We start from the raw sequence: 18,436 nt of genomic DNA, 5'->3' as shown, positions 1-18,436 counted from the left end.
GGTTATTTTCCATAAAGATTAATTTGCTTTGGAGCATTTGTCTTTCCTGAATCTAAAGATTTGTAGTTTTCTTATTTTTGGAAAATTCTCAGCCATTATTTCTCCAAATATTTCCTCTTCTCCTTATGTGTTTTATCTCCTAATGAAATTCCTATTGGGCTTATATCACATTTCATTTTAGTCATCATATCTCTTAGCTTCTTTTTTCATAACAACAGCCCTTTAGTTCTGTATTGCCTTATAAGAAATTCTTCAGATCTTCCAACTTAGAAATACTTTTAAATTGCTTCCTCTATTTGTTGCTTAATCCACTCATTGAGTTTTTAATTACAATGATTAGAGTCTTTATAACCAAAGGGTTAAGTTGCTATTAAAAAATATGCCCAGTATTTTTTGATCATGTTTCTTTCTTTTCTGGTATTATTGCTTCTTATGTCTTTAAGCTTTTAAAATATAATTTTCTCTAAGTGTAATTTCTTGAGAGTTTAACTTATTGGTTGTTTTTCTGCCAACTGTCCTTCATGATGAATTATTTCTCTCTGCGTTCTCTAATTTTGGATTGTGACTTCATATTAGGAAGGGCTTTATGGGTGGGAATCCTTAGCAGCTTGTGTTGAGGGTGCTTCTCTTCAGATTAACTTGCTTTAAATTTCACTAGGTGTTTCAGAGGTATTATAAAGTTGGAATCACATTGTATTTTAATCTATTGGATTATGTGTTCCAGGATCACACAAGTAGAATATTTTCAACTTCAGTTTCAGACTTGTGATTAGTAATTCTCAGAAGGAGAAACAAACAAAAACCAAACCAACATTCAGTGAATACACAGATAGACAAGCTTCCTCCCATGTACCGTCGGGTGGATATTTTCTTGGACTAGATGAGAGTGTAGAAGAACCCTCATCTTTCTCCTTGTTTGGCTGAACTAAGGCCTTATCTCCTGATCCAAACCACTACAATAGCCAAACCTACAGGGAACCCACATAACACCACTTATGCCCAAGTGTCATTTCATGCTTGCTTCTCTGGGTTTCCATTTATTTTTTTTGATCCCTAGAGTTTCCCTTATTTTGTTGTGAATGCAGCTCTGCATTTGAAAAGTTAAAAGACACTTTTTTATGTTGCATTCCTGTGTGTTTGTATTATCTGTCTTTTCAGGTTATGTAGTGTGCCATCTTGCCAGAAATAGAATCCATAACTATGTTTTAGGTATTTACATACAGGAACCCAAGGGTCATATGAGAAAATGAAGCTTTAGCGCTGAACGTCGTCTTCAGCTGAGACGAAGCCCAAGTGGAGAATAACTGTGAAGACATGGAAGAGTAAGGAGTAAAGAGGGGGAAGCATAGAGGGGAAATAGAGGAACACATGGGTGGGAGGGAATGGGAGCCCATAGAAGTAATACACACAGAATGTCAGAACCAACAGTGATAGTAGAAAATCAGTTCTTTCAACTCAGTTCTTTTACAGATAAGGAAACTGAGGCCAGAATGCTGATATGATTTCTCCAATTCACTGCATCCAGGAGTGTGCCATCCAGGAATTCATCTTGACCCTCAGACCAAAGCTCATTTTACTGCAGGAGATTTGCTGTGAGTAGCAGGAGGCAGACAGACCAGATGCAGGAAGAGCTTCTGGAAGCCAGAAAGGTGAGAGAAAGACATGAAGCAGAGTATGAGGGAAAATGAGAAGCTTAGTCAAAGGCACATGGTTACAAAAGCAGAGGATTTCTTTAGCTGGGAAGTTGAGGTTTCTGTTGATGGTGAGGGGGGATGTCAAATGAGTGTGTGGGACTGTGTGAGGGGAGTTCACATCCGGTTTCTGAGGAGAGCTTTACTGAAGAGGGAGGGATTCAATAGCTGTGATGGTGTTTGGGGAAGGAATAAATAAGAGCTGTTAGAAAGACTATAAGAAAGCTTGTGGCCTGAGCACCAACGAATGAAGAGGGACCCAGGGAGTTCTGCTGACACAAGGAAGAATGCTGGACTCCCCTAGGAAGGCTGGGATACTCTGCCTGATTGAGTTCTAATCAAGGTATGTCTCACTCATACCAGTTTTCTCTTCTGGGGTTTCTTATGTCTGAGAAAACATGATTGTCAGTGACCTGTATAGCCATCTCCTTCTCTCCCAGGTCTTTGTTTTTCTAAATCCTTGTTTCTGGTCACCTCCTCTTGTCCCCATTTAATCTCTTGATTTTTGCCTTCAGTTTTGCTTTTTCTCAACTCTCCCAGTTCTTAGTATCCCTGAGCTCCCAAAAACCTATTTCCTTTCTTCTTTATTTTGTCCTTCTTCCACTATAGCCTAGTCTGTGCTCAGGATTGGGGCTGGCTGGGAAAGCTTTAGATCCACAGTGGGATAATTACTCAAGTACCAGGTGCTTCCTGCATCCCTGGTCAGGATTAACTGCCCACAGAGCTGAGCTGAAGAAACTTGCGGCTCTTTCCATTTCTCTCTCCAACCTTCTTCCTCCTCCCTCTATCCTCCTCTTCTTCCTCCTCAGGAAGACGGAGATCCTCTTAGGTGACTGTGGGCTTCACTTCCCTTAGTTTTCATGTATGCTTAATATTTTTGGTCCTAATTCAGACATCTTGTGTAGAATAATAGACATTGAGGTAAACAGTATTTCTGCGGGGGGTTCTGGAAGTGGGTGTGCCTTTTCTTTTGCTAGGCGTTGAGCGTGGGGTTTGAATCAATCTTGTCAGGAGTTAACTGGGTTTGTGTTTCATTGCTGTTTCAAGGGTCTTCAAATTCCTCCAGCATTACTTTGTTTGCAGGGAGGGGCTGTTTGCCAGAGGGTTTTTCTTTTTTAAAGATTGGCACCTGAGCTAACATCTGTTGCCAATTGTTTTTTTTTTTTTTTCCTTCTTATTCTCCCCAAAGCCTCCCAGTACATAGTTGTATATTCTAGTTGTAGGTCCCTGCAGTTAGGCCAGAGGATTTTTCTTTAATGTCTGTTTCACTCTCAGGTTTGGGTGCGTCCTTTGTGCTGTTCCTCAAGAGGAATTATCTCCATACTCTTGCTCCTCTTCCAGCAGTGATGGCTCCTGTGACTTGATACTTGCTAACCTGCTTAGGAGAGGGAGTAAGGGCATTATCTTTACTCTGGTTCAGTCTCATTCTCAGGCAGGTGCTTTGTTTTTTAGGATTTGTGATGGAGCCTTTAAGAGTTCCTCCCTTTCTCTCAGCAGTAAGGAACCTCTAACAGTGTAGGACAGGACATTTTACTGTCCCTTCCCCATTTTTCCCCTTCTCCCAGATTCAGTGCGTCTTCACCTGTGCCCTGAAGGCAAGAGGACTTTCTGTGCTTCCCCTCCAGATTAAGGGTTCTTTTCTGTGTGGCAGAGAGGGGAGGACCTGGTTGGGACTTCTTGCCTTTCTCATGAAGTAGCTGGTCTCATACCTCAGGCTTTTGAAGCTGAGTACCTGAGGGTTACTGAACATATTCAATAAGAAGATGATTGACTTTCAATCTGGTTCCCAGAAGAAACATAGATGAATCTTGTCGACTTTCTGTTTCCTTGTTTGTTGACCAATACCAATGCTCTGAGAGATGACTCAGGGGTCAAGAGGAGCCGTGAAGTTGTTTTACAGAAGCAAGAGTATGTCTTCAGAGAAGTTGCGGTGACTGGATTACCAGCCCCCAGATACCAATGATGTCCAGAAGTCAGATTGCCTAAAGCCTTTTCTGGAGCGAAAGAATGTTGATGCCTTTTGTTTCTCCAAAACTACTCCTGACAAGCCCCTTAACTCTATCATACCTCTCTACGTTCTTCTCTTGATAAGGCGTATTTGAGAGAATTCATCCTCCCACTTTCTCATTTTGGCATATTCAAGTAAAACCTTTCTCCATCTCCAAGCACCAATGGCTCAGTGATTGGTTTACTGCACATTGGGCACACAAACTTGAGATTAAAAAGTTTGGTATCACTTGCACCAAAAGAAAAGATTTCTCTGGTCTACATGCTTGACTCCAATGTTTCAGGAGCCCCTGGTGAGGTCTATGGAAAAAAGCCTGGAGATATAAGTAAATTTCCTGTCTCTGAGACTCTCAGGGGTACTATAACTCATGTTAGCCTTCAGTAATTTGTTAATAATTTTAGCTGAATTATTCTTACTGGCTTGTATAGCATCTGGCATCTGTCCCAAGTCAGCAAGGATTTGCATCCCAAATTTTCTTGAAGGAGTCTGTTTTTCCTTAGATTCTGGGTTGTTTCCCTTAATAGTTCAGCTCTTTGATGGATTCAAGAAAGGTTGTGATTTTGATTATCCAGCTTTTTAAGATTGTAAGTATGGAAGTGAAGTTCTTTCTATGTTCTAACCTTAACTTTCCAAAAAATTATCATCTTCCTGAAATTAGGCTGAGATAATTTCTGTTTACTTGTAAACCAAGAAATAACAAAATAAACAGCCCAAATACATTTATCCAGATGATACAAAGTGCAAATAAATATTTAAGAGCCTTTAAACAGTTATAAACTCCATGAAAGAGGAAGGTTGGCGTGTACACAGAGACCAGATCATGATAAGATAAGCACAAAACATTCAAGCAGAACCAATGAGAAAGGAATCTTGGATAAATAATTCCCGAATACTCTACTAACTTTGCTTCCAACAAGTTTTCACTGCTCCCTTACTATAAGTAATAAGAGATTCAGAGCAGCACCCTCTGTGTAAACACCATGTTTTTTAGCATGTACTTCCATCCTAAATAAAACTGTATAAGATTTTCATTTCAACAAGTAGGAATACAAGTAACGCTTTCTAATATCTTAAAATTTTTTTTGTTGAAGATCTCCATAATTTAAAAAAATAATTGGATGTCTGAACTGAATTCATCCAATCATTCAAAAATACTCATTTGAGTACCTACCACTTGCCAGACACTCAGTTAGATGTTGGGGATCCAGCACAATAGAAGTATTGACATAACACCCAAGCCAACCACTGAAGTGAAGATTCTGAGGGTTGCCAATTTAGAAAATACTGTTTCAAGCTCGATTGCTTTTGTCTAGTCTATACATTACAGGAAAACGCAACACACCAAGATTTATCGTTCTTCATTTAACTGTTTTTCTTCCCAAGTAGAAAAAAAGCTCCTTGAGTAAAGTGATCGCATTGTCAACCATTGTATAGTCATGACTGTAGCAAGATGCTTAGATCCAGCAGGTGCTGAGTGACAATTTGGTGAGCAAACATATATCAATGCAAGTTAAAGTGAGGGGCTTTTTCTTTCTGTGTTTCAATGTTCCTGTTGTCTCTGTGATGGCTACTGGTTTTTCCCTATGAATAATGGAGAATTGGTGATAATTTATTCTGTTACACAGGGCAATCATAGGGATTCTGATAAAGCGAATAAGGCAACCAATGAGAAGTCAGAGATGTGAATGAAGTGGGGTCGGGGTGAGAGAGGGGAAGAAAATATTTGGGGAATATTCAAAAGAGCAAGAGAAGGGGACCAGCTCAGTGGCACAATAGTTAAGTTCACATGTTCTGCTTTGACAGCCCAGGGTTCACTGGTTTGGATCCCGGGTGTGGACCTATGCACTGCTTGTCAAGCCATGCTGTGGCAGGCATCCCACATAAAATAGAGGAAGATGGGAACAGATATTAGCTCAGGGCCAGTCTTCCTCAGAAAAAAGGGGAGGATTGATGGTAGATGTTAGCTCAGGGCTAATCTTCCTCAAAAAAAAAAAAAAAAAGAAAGAAAAAAAAGGGCAGGAGAAGGACAGAGTGACAGAAAAGAGCAGGGGCACGAGAAGATTAGGTAGGGTGCTGGGAAGCCACTTAGTTTTATGCTTTTATTGTATGAGTGAGATCAAAAGGCCCTAGAGGTAAAGTGACTTTTCAATGCCATAAAAGATTGTTTCACAGCAACTGAATTAGGGAGAGGTAAACAGGAGAGAAGCCGGAAACCAGAGAGGAGAGTCAGAACTGGAGGGGCCATGAGTCTGAGTAGGCGGTCCACAGAACTGAAGGGGAAATGAGGTTCTGAGTAGGCGGTCCACAGAACTGGAGGGGAAATGAGAGTCCAAATAGGTGGCCCAGGGTTTAGGGAAGGAGCAGATTTTCTTTGTTGCAGGCGGTGATGAAAGGAAAGCTTTTTCTGTTGGAAGAAGAAGGAAGTGAGAATATAGGCATTGTGGGGTAGGTTTGTTTAGAACAGAAATCAAAGATCAACTTTTCTGAAAGAAAGAAAGAACATCGGCAAATGAAATGCTGTTCCTGCAATTTCTATTGCTAGCAGTTCTCCTCCCAGGTGGTGACAATAAAGATGGTAAGAACTCTGGCAAATGCCCATTGGGTGCAAGAGGGTTTCTCTGTGTGAGTGTATGTTTGTTTGTGTGTGTGTGGTGGGTTTTCCCAAGAATATACCTGCAGAAGGAGAGTGTCAGCCTTGTTCCATTCTGAGTGTCCCTGACCAGGTCTCATGCTCTTCTGAAGTTTGAATATAAAGCGTGGGGCCCTGGAGCAGGCAAATGTCTGCTGAGATAACTATGGTTTCCCTTTCCTTCAGATTCTGAGTTTCTCTCTCTGGCATCTTTCTTTCTCTATTCTCTCTCCTTTCCAATTCCTGATTTAGTCCTCATTTTATCTGTTCTTTTGCCACAGATTTCCAGGAGCCCATCTCCTTCCAAATCATCCAGATCTCATCCTTTTACAACCGTTCCTGGGTACAAACTCTGGGTTCAGGTTGGTTGGGTGAGTTGCAGGTTCACGGGTGGAAGACCAACCCTGGCGGTATCATTTTCCTGTGGCCCTGGTCCAAGGGCAACTTCAGCAATGAGGAAATGATGGAATTGGAAAATTTTTTTCGTGGCACCGTCACTGGAATTCATTGGGCATTTCACAACCTTGCTAGTGAATGGCAGCTTGCATGTGAGTTCAGTTCCCTTCATGGGGCGTGGGGATATTGGCGGGAGGTGTGTTTGTGTTTCAATGAGTTTCTTATTCCTCTAGGAAACTGCCTGCATTTATCTCTGAACCTTATCGCCCCTCATCATAAAATTGCAATTATACACTTTGGGCCGGGACTATTGAGATCTTGATTCTTCAAAAGCTTCAATTCTTTTGTTACTTGCAAACACCTCTCTCATTGACTGCAGGCTTTTCCCCTATTACTTTCCATTAGTGGTCTCCTGTGACCACCCCTTTCCCTCGCCTGCAACCAGGTACTTGGAGCTTCCTCACTCTTTGATTGACTCCTTAAAGGATGATTTTCTCCCCTATTCCATCTCTTCAGGAATCTCTGTTGATATATTCATTGTAACCGGTTGGATTCCATTCACCCTAAATTATTATAATGCTAACTCTGTCACACCGAGTCCTACCTTATTCTCTGCCCAGGCCATTCATGTTGCCTTCTTTGAACAATTTGTCCCTTCCTCATGTCATTCATCTCTTCCTTCATATCCAACTACCAACAATTCCTGTTTTACTTAACTTCTGATCAAACCTAACTTTGCTCCATAACCTCAAATCTCCTAAACTTCTCCCTTCTGTTTCTACTATCTTTTGTTTCCACTCTTTTCATTATTCTGTCTTCCCTCTAATTCACAACCCCTTTTCTCCAGATCCCTTTGAGGTACAGATGGTAGGAGGCTGTGAGATGCACTTTGGGAGAGGCTCAGTAGGCTTCCTACGGATTGCTTATCAAGGATCAGATTTCCTCATCTTCCAGAACAATTCATGGTGGCCATCTCCAACTGGTGGAAGCAGGGCTCAGCATGCCTCCACACTATTCAACGGGGATATAGTCATCCTGGAATCAATAGACAGGCTCCTCAGTGACACCTGCCCACGTTTCCTGTTGGGTCTTCTTGATGCAGGAAAGGCATATCTCGGGCGACAAGGTCAGTCATGCACCCTTCCTCCAAGAATTCTGTATTGTAAGATCACACTTTCCTATCATCCCCTTCCCACCTTCCTAAGAAGGAGTCAAGAGGGAAGGGAATAATGAGTGACAAGTTCCTAGAGATGGGAAAGATATGTCTGTCTAAACTGATGTGAAGATTTGAACCTGTAAGTCTGTCTTAGTGTTCATGTGAATATCTTTCCTGTCCTCTGCAGTAAAACCAGAGGCCTGGCTGTCCTCTGGTCCCAGCCCTCATCCTGGCCATCTGATGCTGCTTTGTCATGTCTCTGGCTTCTACCCAAAGCCTATTTGGGTGATGTGGATGCTGGGTGACCAGGAGCATCCAGGCACTCAGCAACGTGACATCTTGCCCAATGCTGATGGGACATGGTATCTTCGGAAGTCCTTGGATGTGAAAGCCATTGAGACAGCTGGCCTGTCTTGCCGGGTGAGACACAGCAGTCTAGGAGGCCAGGACATGATCCTCTACTGGGGTAAGAAAGAACTTGGGCCCAAGCCGGGAATGAGAATAGGTGGTCCACAAGCAGAGCAGAACATCCAGAAGAAAATTTTGGGATTCCAGGGTCTTCAGACCCAAAAGAAATAAAAGTTATCCAAGAAATATACAAAAGGAAAATGAGGGATGTACAGATGTAGGAGGATGTGGAGGGTTAGATGAAGCTTTCATCTCTGAAAAGAATGAGAGAGGAAATAAGAAAAGGAGATTGGTAAGGCAGACATTCAAATGAACAAAGGAAAGCCATGGAAATGCAGCAAAAGGGAGGGTAGATTTGAAATGACGTTCTTGTGTGCACCCAAATCCACAGAGCATCACATCTCCACGGGCTTAATCTTCTTGGCAGTAATAGTGGCCCTGGTGCTTCTGACAGGTCTTGCATTTTGGCTTAGGAAGCGCTGGTGAGTTCTTTGTATCCATCCTTCCTGCTCTTTTCCCCACTCCCCACTTGTCTTCCCATCTTTTTTGTGTTCTCTCTCTTCAGTTCTCCTCCTCTCAGTCCCTTCCCTTCTTACTCCTTACTTCTCACCTCCAGCTCACGCAGAGTGATTTCCGTCTCTGTTCTTATTAGGATACGCCATCAACTTCAAAGAACTCTTCTCCCTTTGGACTGAGATCCCTGCAGCCCAGGACATATCTAAACCCAACATGGTGATGAAGTCCTTTCAACTCTTCTTGTACAACATTTTTTGTTGTTGCTTATTTTGCTTAATGATCCATTGTGAATACAAGCTAAATTTAATTTTACAGGATTTGTTGTTCTGACTTGGATTCTAGGAATTTAAAACTCAAATTATAACTCTGAATGGATAAGGTCTTAGCAAACTCCACATATTCAAATATTAATGAGTCATCAAGTCTATTTAAGATGTCACTTCCTCCAGAGGGTCTTCTCTGACTTATGAGTGGAAGCTGTCTCCACTTTGTCTGAACTCCCAGCGAAGTTGAACTGTACTTTGCCAAATTTACTCCTTACTTCCTGCCCTTTGTTGCAGCTATTTGGAAACTTTTTCCCCTTATAATTTTTAAACTTTTTGAGAGCAAGTCCACGTCTTTTTAATATGTGCAACCTTGCCAAAGAATATTACCTGCATATAATATATGCACAATAAAAAAATCTATGTTGAATTTATCCCAAATTTATGATCTTTTCTTATTCTCTTCTTTCCTGACAAGTTTGTAGTTGTTGAGACTTTTGGTGCTCTTGTTAAAGTCTCCTCACTTGGCCAAAATCTTCACACTTTCCTAGTTCCTTAGTGACTTCTCTGAGTCCCTGAGGAGAAATACAGTGTTGCCTCTGACTGTTCTTATTATTGAACTATAGGGACATATTGGAGTGAAAATATTTCTCCAAATATTCTGAACAAAATGAGGAAGGCAGGATTTAGGCCCTTGCTATTCAGTGTGGTTCAGGGACACGTAGCAGCGTTGTCAGCTGGGAACTTTTTAGAAATATATTGTCTTGGAGCTCACCTCAGACCTACTGAATCATAATTTGCATTTATCAACATCAGCAGGGGATTCATAAGTTCATTAAATTTTGAGAAACACTGATATAGGTGATGCCTGAGAGGTGGTAGTGCAAGAGTGTTACTGAAGAGAAAAGAAGATGGTGAAGAAAAGAGAACAAGAGTTGATCCTCAGGATTGAAGTGAAATCAATGCAAGGAGACCACATACAGTACATTCTCGTTATTCATGGCTGTTGTGTTAAAGTCACTGGGAACACAGTGTTAGTGAATAGGGAGCCATCATTCCTGTGAGAAATACAGGGTTATGTTCCTGTGAGCCTCTGGTCACAACATTTGTGTCAACTGATGAATACATAGCCTTATTTTGTGTGTATTTCTGTTTAAAGACAATTTATTTAATAAATATGTATTTCCAAATAATATATTTATTATATGCATTATTCCTTTATAATAAAACACGAACCAAGAAGTGTTTATTTTCCTCATCCTGTGTAATGTGATGGTAAATTTATTTTACTTTCAGCCACATAGGTGTGCTGTCCACCATATTTTTAAAACAAACAAACATAAAATTCTCATCATCTCATGAATCCACAAATCTAGCTCCTTTCCCTTCTTTCCATAGCTTCATTATACCATTATAAATATTACTTTAACACTTTCTGGAGTAGCTCCACATACAGATCAGCGAATTTCCTCTTCCTTTTTCCAGAGTTACTGCGTTGTTGATTCATTAACACCAGATTTATGGCCCACAGCACTGCAACTCATGTGAGAGCAAAATTTATCTACACATGCATCTTCTCCATAAGGTTTATCACAGGCTTCTTGTGCTTGGGAACACTAGACAGCACTTCAGCACTATGCTTCACAGCCATTTGAAACAGAAATATCCCTCAACTAAGAGCACTAAATGCAGAAAATGTGTCACTCAACAGACTGTAAAAAGGACAATTGTTTACAGCGTGAGAGCAGAAACGAGAAGACAAAGCACCACCTTGTTCGACCTCAGCTGGAAATGTATGAGGAGAGTGACAAATTTCGAGCACTCTGCTCATGTCTATCAACGATGTGAAAGTGTTGTGAGTAATTATTTGAGAGTTACAAATACATTTTAACAGGTAGGCTAATCACAAATACAGAATTCATGAATAACGAAGACCAAATCTTTGTGACTAATGACCCCTAAAGGCAGTGAGTTGAGATATCCATGGCTAGACTTCAATTACTTTAGATTCATTAATTAATTCAACAAATAATCCTTCAGCACTTACTATGCAGCAGGAACATATTGCATATAAAGTAGGGGGAAGAGAAAGATCATCACTATCTTTTGACCTTGAAATTTTACCTTCCTCATTTGATTCTACAGTTTACTGTTTTCATGGTTTGTGGTTTCTATCTTAGTTCCTTAGTACAGCAACTTATTTAGGTTAAACTGGGGGAAAGGGACTTCACTCTAGTTTGTTTAGGGAGCTGATAATGGGAACCGAGGGCAAGGAGAACATCCAGAGGGATCAAGTGCAGGTGGCAGCAGTTGCACATGTGGCAATTTTGGGAAAATAAAGTTGAGATGGAAGAGCGGGAAAGGTGAAAAATGTGGGACCGAGGAGAGCAAACAGTAGACTGTGCAGTCTTCCTACCTGGATTAGACTGGTTGGTTGCTTCTCTAGGCTCCAATCTACACTGCCACCCTTGCATATCTCCCATGTGATTTTGGTTGGTCAACTGCATCATCCTCTGTAGTCCCAGGCTCTGATCAGCCTAAGGCAATCATGTGACAGCATCCTTGACAACTGAATAGGCTAAAGGATGCACAGTTAACCTCTAATTTAAGCCATATCATGATACAGATCCCACTTATCCTGGCTTAGAGTGATGGCTCCGGGCTAGGCACCTGCTCTAAGGTGGCACAGTTTATATGAAACCTGATTCTTGTTTGAATGTAGGGGAAAGAGATGCTCTCTCTTGTCCTGTCTGTTATGGAATGGGGTATAAACCATATAATGCCATGGCGATGACAGTTAAATAATCAAAATGCAAGACGGTTTCCATGAATTTCAACCTGACACGATAAGTTTGTTCATTCATTCATCATACATTCAGTGTTTCCTATTTGTACAGTAAACTGATTCACTGTAATTTATTCCAAAACAAATAAGAAGCAGCTGTGTCTCCAGGTATTTAAAATATAATGAATAATCTCTTCCTCCAAGCTCATTCCTTTTTTGATGTCTTTATTTAATCACCCAGACTCAAACTTCAACATTTACCAAGTTATTCTCCACAAAATCTCTGACAATCATTCCTTCCTTTCCCTATTTGTAGGTTACACAACCTCAACATAGGATAAAAATAGAGCTTCCCCCTTTCCTAGTATGGATTCCTGTTGGTTTCCAAAACAAACTCTGCTCAGCCACAGTGGGTTTACATTTAGGGGACAGAAGTTTCCGCTCCCACGAATCTCCTCAAGAGAGGATATGGATCCTAGTAGAAAATGTCAGGCAGTTTTGTAAGTGGTCTTAGAAGAAAATAGAAGCTGAAACATAAGCCTCCTGAGATTTCGCAATTGGAAGCAGTCAGCTGTATTGTCAGAGTTAGTAGTCAGTGCAGTGAAGTGGGTAAGTAGATTAATGACAAAGCCTCTCCATTTGTGAGAACATGTAAAGTGCTGGGTATGGCACCCACCCACCTGTGTCCCTTCTCCTGTCAGTGGATATAAAAGTAACTTGATCAAGTAGAAAGATGGCATTTTTTAAAAAGTAAAATTTTGTTGAATAGTTACAGAATGTAACTTAATATTTTATGTTTTTCTAATTTACTAATTAGATTTTAATTTTGTTCTAAACTTTTTAATGGCATCCAAAAGATTTTTTTCAAGGAAATGCAAACATTTGACCAGATGTCTATAGTCAGCTTTGCAAATGAGAGTAGATTTAATACGTCCTTGCATCATAACATTTGTAAATATTTGTTTACTGTTTATAATCATTTAATTATGAATTTCTTATTTTTATTGCTCATAGCGATTTTTAAGAAAATATTTTTCTTATTCACACATTAGAAAAGGTTTAACTGATAAAGTCTATAGCAAGTTGGAAATTTATAGGAAATTTCTCGCTTCTAGAAAAAAGAATTAAAAGAGAATTTTGAGTGCAGGGATGCAAAATTTCAGTAAAAAACCAGGGAAGTGAAATTTCTTCTTAAAAGACACCTGGCCACATCTACATATTTTTTTATCACAGGCAGGAGTAAGAGATTATGGGGAATTTTAGCAGAAATAAAGGGGAAAAAATCTATATCACGTATCAAGAAAATTATTATTAGCCGTTTTTACTTTGAAGTTCTTGTTCTCTGTGATGTTACTTTGGGGGCAGAAACATTCATTGGTGAATTTGATCATTGATGCGGTCCATCAGTTTCAGAACTGATTTATTTCCGCCTTGTTCAATTTTCTGTGGAGACCTGTAAATTCATACCTCAGTATTTAAAATGGGAAGCAGACCTGGACTGTGAACAAAGTGCATATCTGCACTCACACACTTCTACTTTCTACTTTCATTTTATTTTAACTATTCTGAGATTTTTAAACAATGGTCACTAGCATTAGTTTTTGCCATCTTATTATCATGCATCATTTACGTAGGTGAGCACATATTCTATTTTTCTGGTATATAACTAATTCTAAATAAAATGTAGGGGAATTTATAGCATGAAAACATTTATTTTTAAACAAGACAGACTAGAAACACACGAGCTGAGATTTTAATTGAAGAAGCTAGAAAAAGAACAATACAATCAGTAAAAAATTAGAAGATAGAAAATAAAAACACTGAAAGTTAAAATAAAAAGCAAAACAAAAAATTGATGAAGGTGATTGACATCACTAAAGGGTGGTTTTTTGAGAAAATTAATAAAAATATTTAAATCTCACAGAACTGATCAAAAAGTAATATTCTTAGACAAGCAGATACATTGCAGATAAGCAACATACAAATTAAAATAAGAAAATGCTGTATATAATTAATATGAACACATTTGTTTTAGATAAAGCTTCATTAAAAAAATTCTAGAACAGAGAGAAAATCTGAACATATGAATAATTGTTAAGGAAAATGAAGAAGTAGTCAAAGTTACTAATTGTTCAAGATCATAGGTCCAGAGTACATGGAGCAGCAGATAATCAAATTTCACATACCTCGTTTCGGGTAGAGAAAAAGATGGAAAAGAATCTCAACTAACTTTATGAGGCAAAATTTTCATGACATCCAACCAACAAAAATTCCTCCAGAAAAAATTAAAACAAATATTAAAATAGTAATTATTAGGTAGTTTAATTTATGCAGATATACTCAGAAATAATGTATATAGACTCAAATAAAATATTTACAAACAAAAACCAGCACCAGATTAAGTGAGATTTATCCAGAAAATGCAAAGATTGTTTACCATTAAACATTTCTTAATTGAATCACTTACTTCGACAGATTAGAGATTAAAACCGTGTAATCATCTCCAGAGTTACAGAAAAATTATTTGATGTATTTAAATGTCCATTCTGATAAAACATTACCAAGTCAGAATAGAAGGAAACTCACACTGTCTGGTCAAATGTAGCTACAAACAACCTACATGACATATATTGATTTTGAAGCTTTAAAGCATCCAGGGAAAATCAAGAACAAGATGTCTCTCTACAACAGTCATCGCTCTTCACCAGAAAACTAAAAGTGCTAGTCAATCCAGTAAGCCCAGAAAAATAAAGAGGTGTGAAAATAGATATTAAGGAAAAAATGATCATATTTGGAAATTTTATGATTGTATACAAGAAAATAAAAAATCATCAAAATATGGAGAATAGCAAAAGAACTCATAACTTATCTAGTTATGAATTTAACATATAGATAAAAACTGTAAGGATTTCAAGGGAATAGGTATTTTTTTCAGATGAAATGATTTCTACCTAGAAAATGAATAAAATAAGAAACAAACCTTTGAACTACAATGAAAAATTAGCAAGATATCAAGAACAAACTAAATATTAAAAAGTTCATAGCCCTCTTTTACAAAAGCAACAAACAAAAGAAAATAAGATACCATTAATAACAGGAACAAAGTCTATAAAATAGCTAAAATTTAGCTAAAGAAAGGATATACAAGAATTCTACAGACAAATCCTAGAAACTTTTAAAATTCGGAAGAGTGTTTCTGATAATTAGAGTTGTATGGAAAGAGCTATTATCATAAAAATTATAACGAAAAAATATAGTATATCTTCAATAAAAACCTAATTAAAATTCCAGCTGGATTGTGAAGATCTTTAGTAAACATATTTTTTATATTATATGGAAGAACAAATGACTAAAAATATTTAAATCATTTTTGAAAGACACAAGCAAAGTTTTATTCAGAAAGGAATAAATTCCTAAATGCAAAAGATAATACTACAAAGTTAGTAACATATAATGTAGCAGAATAGCTTTATAACCAATTAGTGGGGAATTACTTCTTTAACTAAATTCCCAAATTGGAAACTCCAGAGCCTTGAGGAGAAATGGCCCATGGTGGGTCATTCTCCACACCCTGCATACATGTACACAGCTCTGGTTACACAGTGGGCCCCTGAGGGTGATCGCGCCCCTCACTACTTGCCTTGACCCTGACGGGCTTGGCCCCTCCCAGGGTGCTCTAACATTTAGTCAGTTCCCGCAGGCACAAGGATTCTGGGTTCTTCAGCTCTTGCAGGACAAGAGAAGGCTTATTCAGGTGCAGGGCAGCATAGACTATTCCACTGTTTTGCATATTGTTGCTTCTGAACCACAAACCATAAAACCGATGGGTTTTGCTGAAAAAGAATAATAAAATTAAGTTAAACTAAAAGTAAATATTGCTGAATTTTGCTTTATAAAATTAAGGCTTCCTCTTCAATAAAGTATACACTGTAGAAAATGAGTGAAAAAATGAGAGAAGTATTTGAAATTCTAAAAGTAAAATGTGGATACATATTTTATACGTATATACACAGAGTAATAGGGAAAGGTTTAAATGAGTGCTGAATGAAATGCATTAATAAATGAAGCATACCTATAATAGCTTTTGTTGAAATGAAAGTTTTACTCAAATTCGTTCGTAATTAGAGAAATGCAAATTAAGACAGGATCACATTTTACCCCACCAAAGTGGCAAAATCAGAAAGCTACAGCAGCCCTGTGTTTACAGGGATGTGGGATGGGGGGCAATCCCCATGCATTGTTGGTGGTGAAGTAATTCTTAAGATTTTGTGGCAGTATCTTGTCTAGTGATGTACATGTTGACCCCACTTTCTTACTTCTAAATACACACAACAGAAAACATTTACCCCGCTCCAGAGAGAACATATATAAAGATGTTTATCACAGTGTGTTTGCGGTAGTGAGGTTTTAGAAGCATGCCAGATGTTCATCCTTATCAGAATACATAAGCAAATGTAGTAGATGCCCACTATGGAATTCTGTACAGCAGGCAGAAACAAGCAAGTAGACACAGAATAATATGGAAGGTCTTTAAAAGAGTGCTGAATAGGGGGCTGGCCAGGTGGTGCAGTGGTTAAGTGTGAACGTTCTGCTTCAGTGGCCCGAGGTTCCCCGGTTTGGATTCCAGGTGCAGACAAGGCACAGCTTCGCATGCCATGTTGTGGTAGGCATCCCACGTATAAAGTAGAGGAAGATGGGCACAGACGTTAGCTCAGGGCCAGTCTTCCTCAGCAAAAAGAGGAGGATTGGCAGTAGTTAGCTCAGGGCTAATCTTCCTCAAAAAAAAAAAAAAAGAGTGCTGAATGAAATACATTAATAAAAGAAGCATAGTATAACCTTTTATGGAAATTAAAATTGTGCACATCAAACATCACCATACTTTATAAGAACACATAGAAACAGAAGGATAACACATTAGAAGGAGGTAATGAAAAGGAAATAGGGATAAAAAAATAAACCAAACAGTTTGCAGAGGAGGGGTGCTCAGATAAAATGATATCCATGAGCCTGTACATGGAGGAGAATGACTAACTCAACAATCTGTACTTAAGATTCCAAAGGCAGAACACAACACAACAAAGCAAAAATTGGAAAATGTTTTTAATTATGCTCTATAGAAGCAAGAGATTGAATTGAGATAAGGCGTTGCACCTCAGAAGTACCGTCTCAGAGAAAAATCATAAAAATATATAATGCTATATAAAATACTTTAATTTGTAAGCACAGAGTCAAAATGCCTGCAGTATCAAGGCCTGCTGGTTGCAAATGTCAGGAGTTTGATAATCATCAAAGTGTGCCGATAGGGATAAACGTCTATATTTTACCACTGGGTAACAGTAGAGATTAAAACAAAGTTTCAGCACCCTAATTGTTGCTAGAAAATTAGGAGTTTCCCAAATCATCAAGCAGCTTACAAACCCATGCCGAAATTCACAATAACTTTTTAGCTCTAAAAATAATTGAAAATTACATACAGAAACAAGCACATAATATTAAAAATATAGCAATAATAATATGGCAGGTAAAAAATGATGAAGCCAAGAACGGAGTAAATTTTAAAAAGTGTCATGATATCCTATACACGGGCTATATGTGGGTTGCAAATTATTAGAGGAATGTAAGAGGGTTAAGACAGGATTAGTTACATATTCACAGTGTCTAGATGACATAGACAAATAAGTGGTTCAGGAAAAGTGTATCTATTCCTGATCCTGAGGCCACAAAGAAATTTTTCGCATCAGTTCTCATAAAAAAGAAACTATTTGGTTCAGTGAACAACATTCTCATGAAAGTTCATTCAGTAAATTTCACTAGGTTCACAGCACTGTTTGTTTTAAGTCTCTTAAGGAAAGGTGATTATATTAGTAACAAATGGGTAAAAATAACTACACAACACGGCACGATCTGGTCCTGTGTGCAGCTCTCTGATGTTCTGGCAAACTCAAGGGGAGATTTTACATTATCTATAGGAATGAACAGACTCTAGGTCTCCCATAAATATTGTTTATGTTGAACTAATATAATTATTTTTGAGAAGCAGTGACTTTTAGATTATGTGCTTTAACATATATCTTATGTACCACAGTTTTATACTATCTGTTAAACGCAGAGCAGTAACTTTAATAACCAGTTGAGCTGTGGGTGGAATTGGAAACTGGAAATTGCTTGTGGTTTTGGAGATCTACTCAAGAACTGTTGCTTGGATCTCAGGTTGGCTCAGAAGAGGCTAATAAAACCCTTAGAGAGTACCAGGATTCCTCTTGAGATATAATTTTGATTCTGTCCTAAGACATAAGCACTTCTTGGCCTACCCACCACTACTTCCATCCCCAGTGCATAACCAAGTCTACCCCAGAGAGAATGTCAGATATGACTTTTGACAGGAAAACACTTAAAATAAGCATGAGCACTAATTTTCATATAAAGTGTCCTGAGATAAGCACCTATGGGCTTTGAGCTTTGAACAATGTTATTTCCAGGATACCTATTCAAGTGAAACTGGTTGCCAGCAATGCACTGATGTACCTAAATGGATAGATGAATTGCCAAATGGAGCTATACCACTGATTGTCTCCCAGAATATA

The 18,436-nt window shown here is 38.6% G+C and overlaps 1 protein-coding gene and 1 long non-coding RNA gene across 4 annotated transcripts in view; one reads left to right on the top strand and one right to left on the bottom strand.

Moving 5' to 3' along the window:
* Positions 1-1,835: 1,835 nt before the first annotated feature.
* Positions 1,836-10,325, top strand: CD1A2 (CD1a2 molecule). 2 transcript variants are annotated; one of them, XM_023640255.2, is made up of 6 exons: positions 1,836-2,034; positions 6,610-6,876; positions 7,572-7,850; positions 8,068-8,346; positions 8,680-8,770; positions 8,941-10,325. In XM_023640255.2, exons 2-6 carry the CDS (start codon positions 6,789-6,791, stop codon positions 8,981-8,983), a joined length of 780 nt encoding a protein of 259 aa, XP_023496023.1. In that variant the 5' UTR covers positions 1,836-2,034; positions 6,610-6,788; the 3' UTR covers positions 8,984-10,325. The 2 variants fall into 2 exon arrangements, with proteins under 2 accessions (XP_023496023.1, NP_001239236.1); NM_001252307.1 differs by lacking the exon at positions 1,836-2,034 and adding an exon at positions 6,214-6,274 and having other exon boundaries at positions 8,941-8,983.
* Positions 10,326-13,592: 3,267 nt separating this feature from the next.
* LOC111773504 (uncharacterized) overlaps positions 13,593-18,436 on the bottom strand; it is a 65,492-nt gene continuing 60,648 nt past the window's right edge. For both annotated transcript variants that reach the window (XR_011438664.1, XR_011438663.1), the window contains one exon: positions 13,593-15,685. This is a non-coding gene — a long non-coding RNA (uncharacterized lncRNA). The remainder of the gene's footprint in view (positions 15,686-18,436) is intronic.

This window comes from Equus caballus, chromosome 5 (genome assembly GCF_041296265.1).
Source record: "Equus caballus isolate H_3958 breed thoroughbred chromosome 5, TB-T2T, whole genome shotgun sequence".
Taxonomy (NCBI): domain Eukaryota; kingdom Metazoa; phylum Chordata; class Mammalia; order Perissodactyla; family Equidae; genus Equus; species Equus caballus.
The sequence above is the reverse complement of the archived record's forward strand: the minus strand, read 5'-3'. Positions and strand labels throughout refer to the sequence as shown.

Coding starts and splice junctions, on each gene's coding strand:
- CD1A2 (NM_001252307.1), top strand. CDS start 6,214: ATGCTGTTCCTGCAATTTCTATTGCTAGCAGTTCTCCTCCCAGGTGGT. Junction 6,877..7,571: donor TAGTGAATGGCAGCTTGCAT/GTGAGTTCAGTT, acceptor CCTTTTCTCCAG/ATCCCTTTGAGGTACAGATG. Junction 8,771..8,940: donor TTTTGGCTTAGGAAGCGCTG/GTGAGTTCTTTG, acceptor TGTTCTTATTAG/GATACGCCATCAACTTCAAA.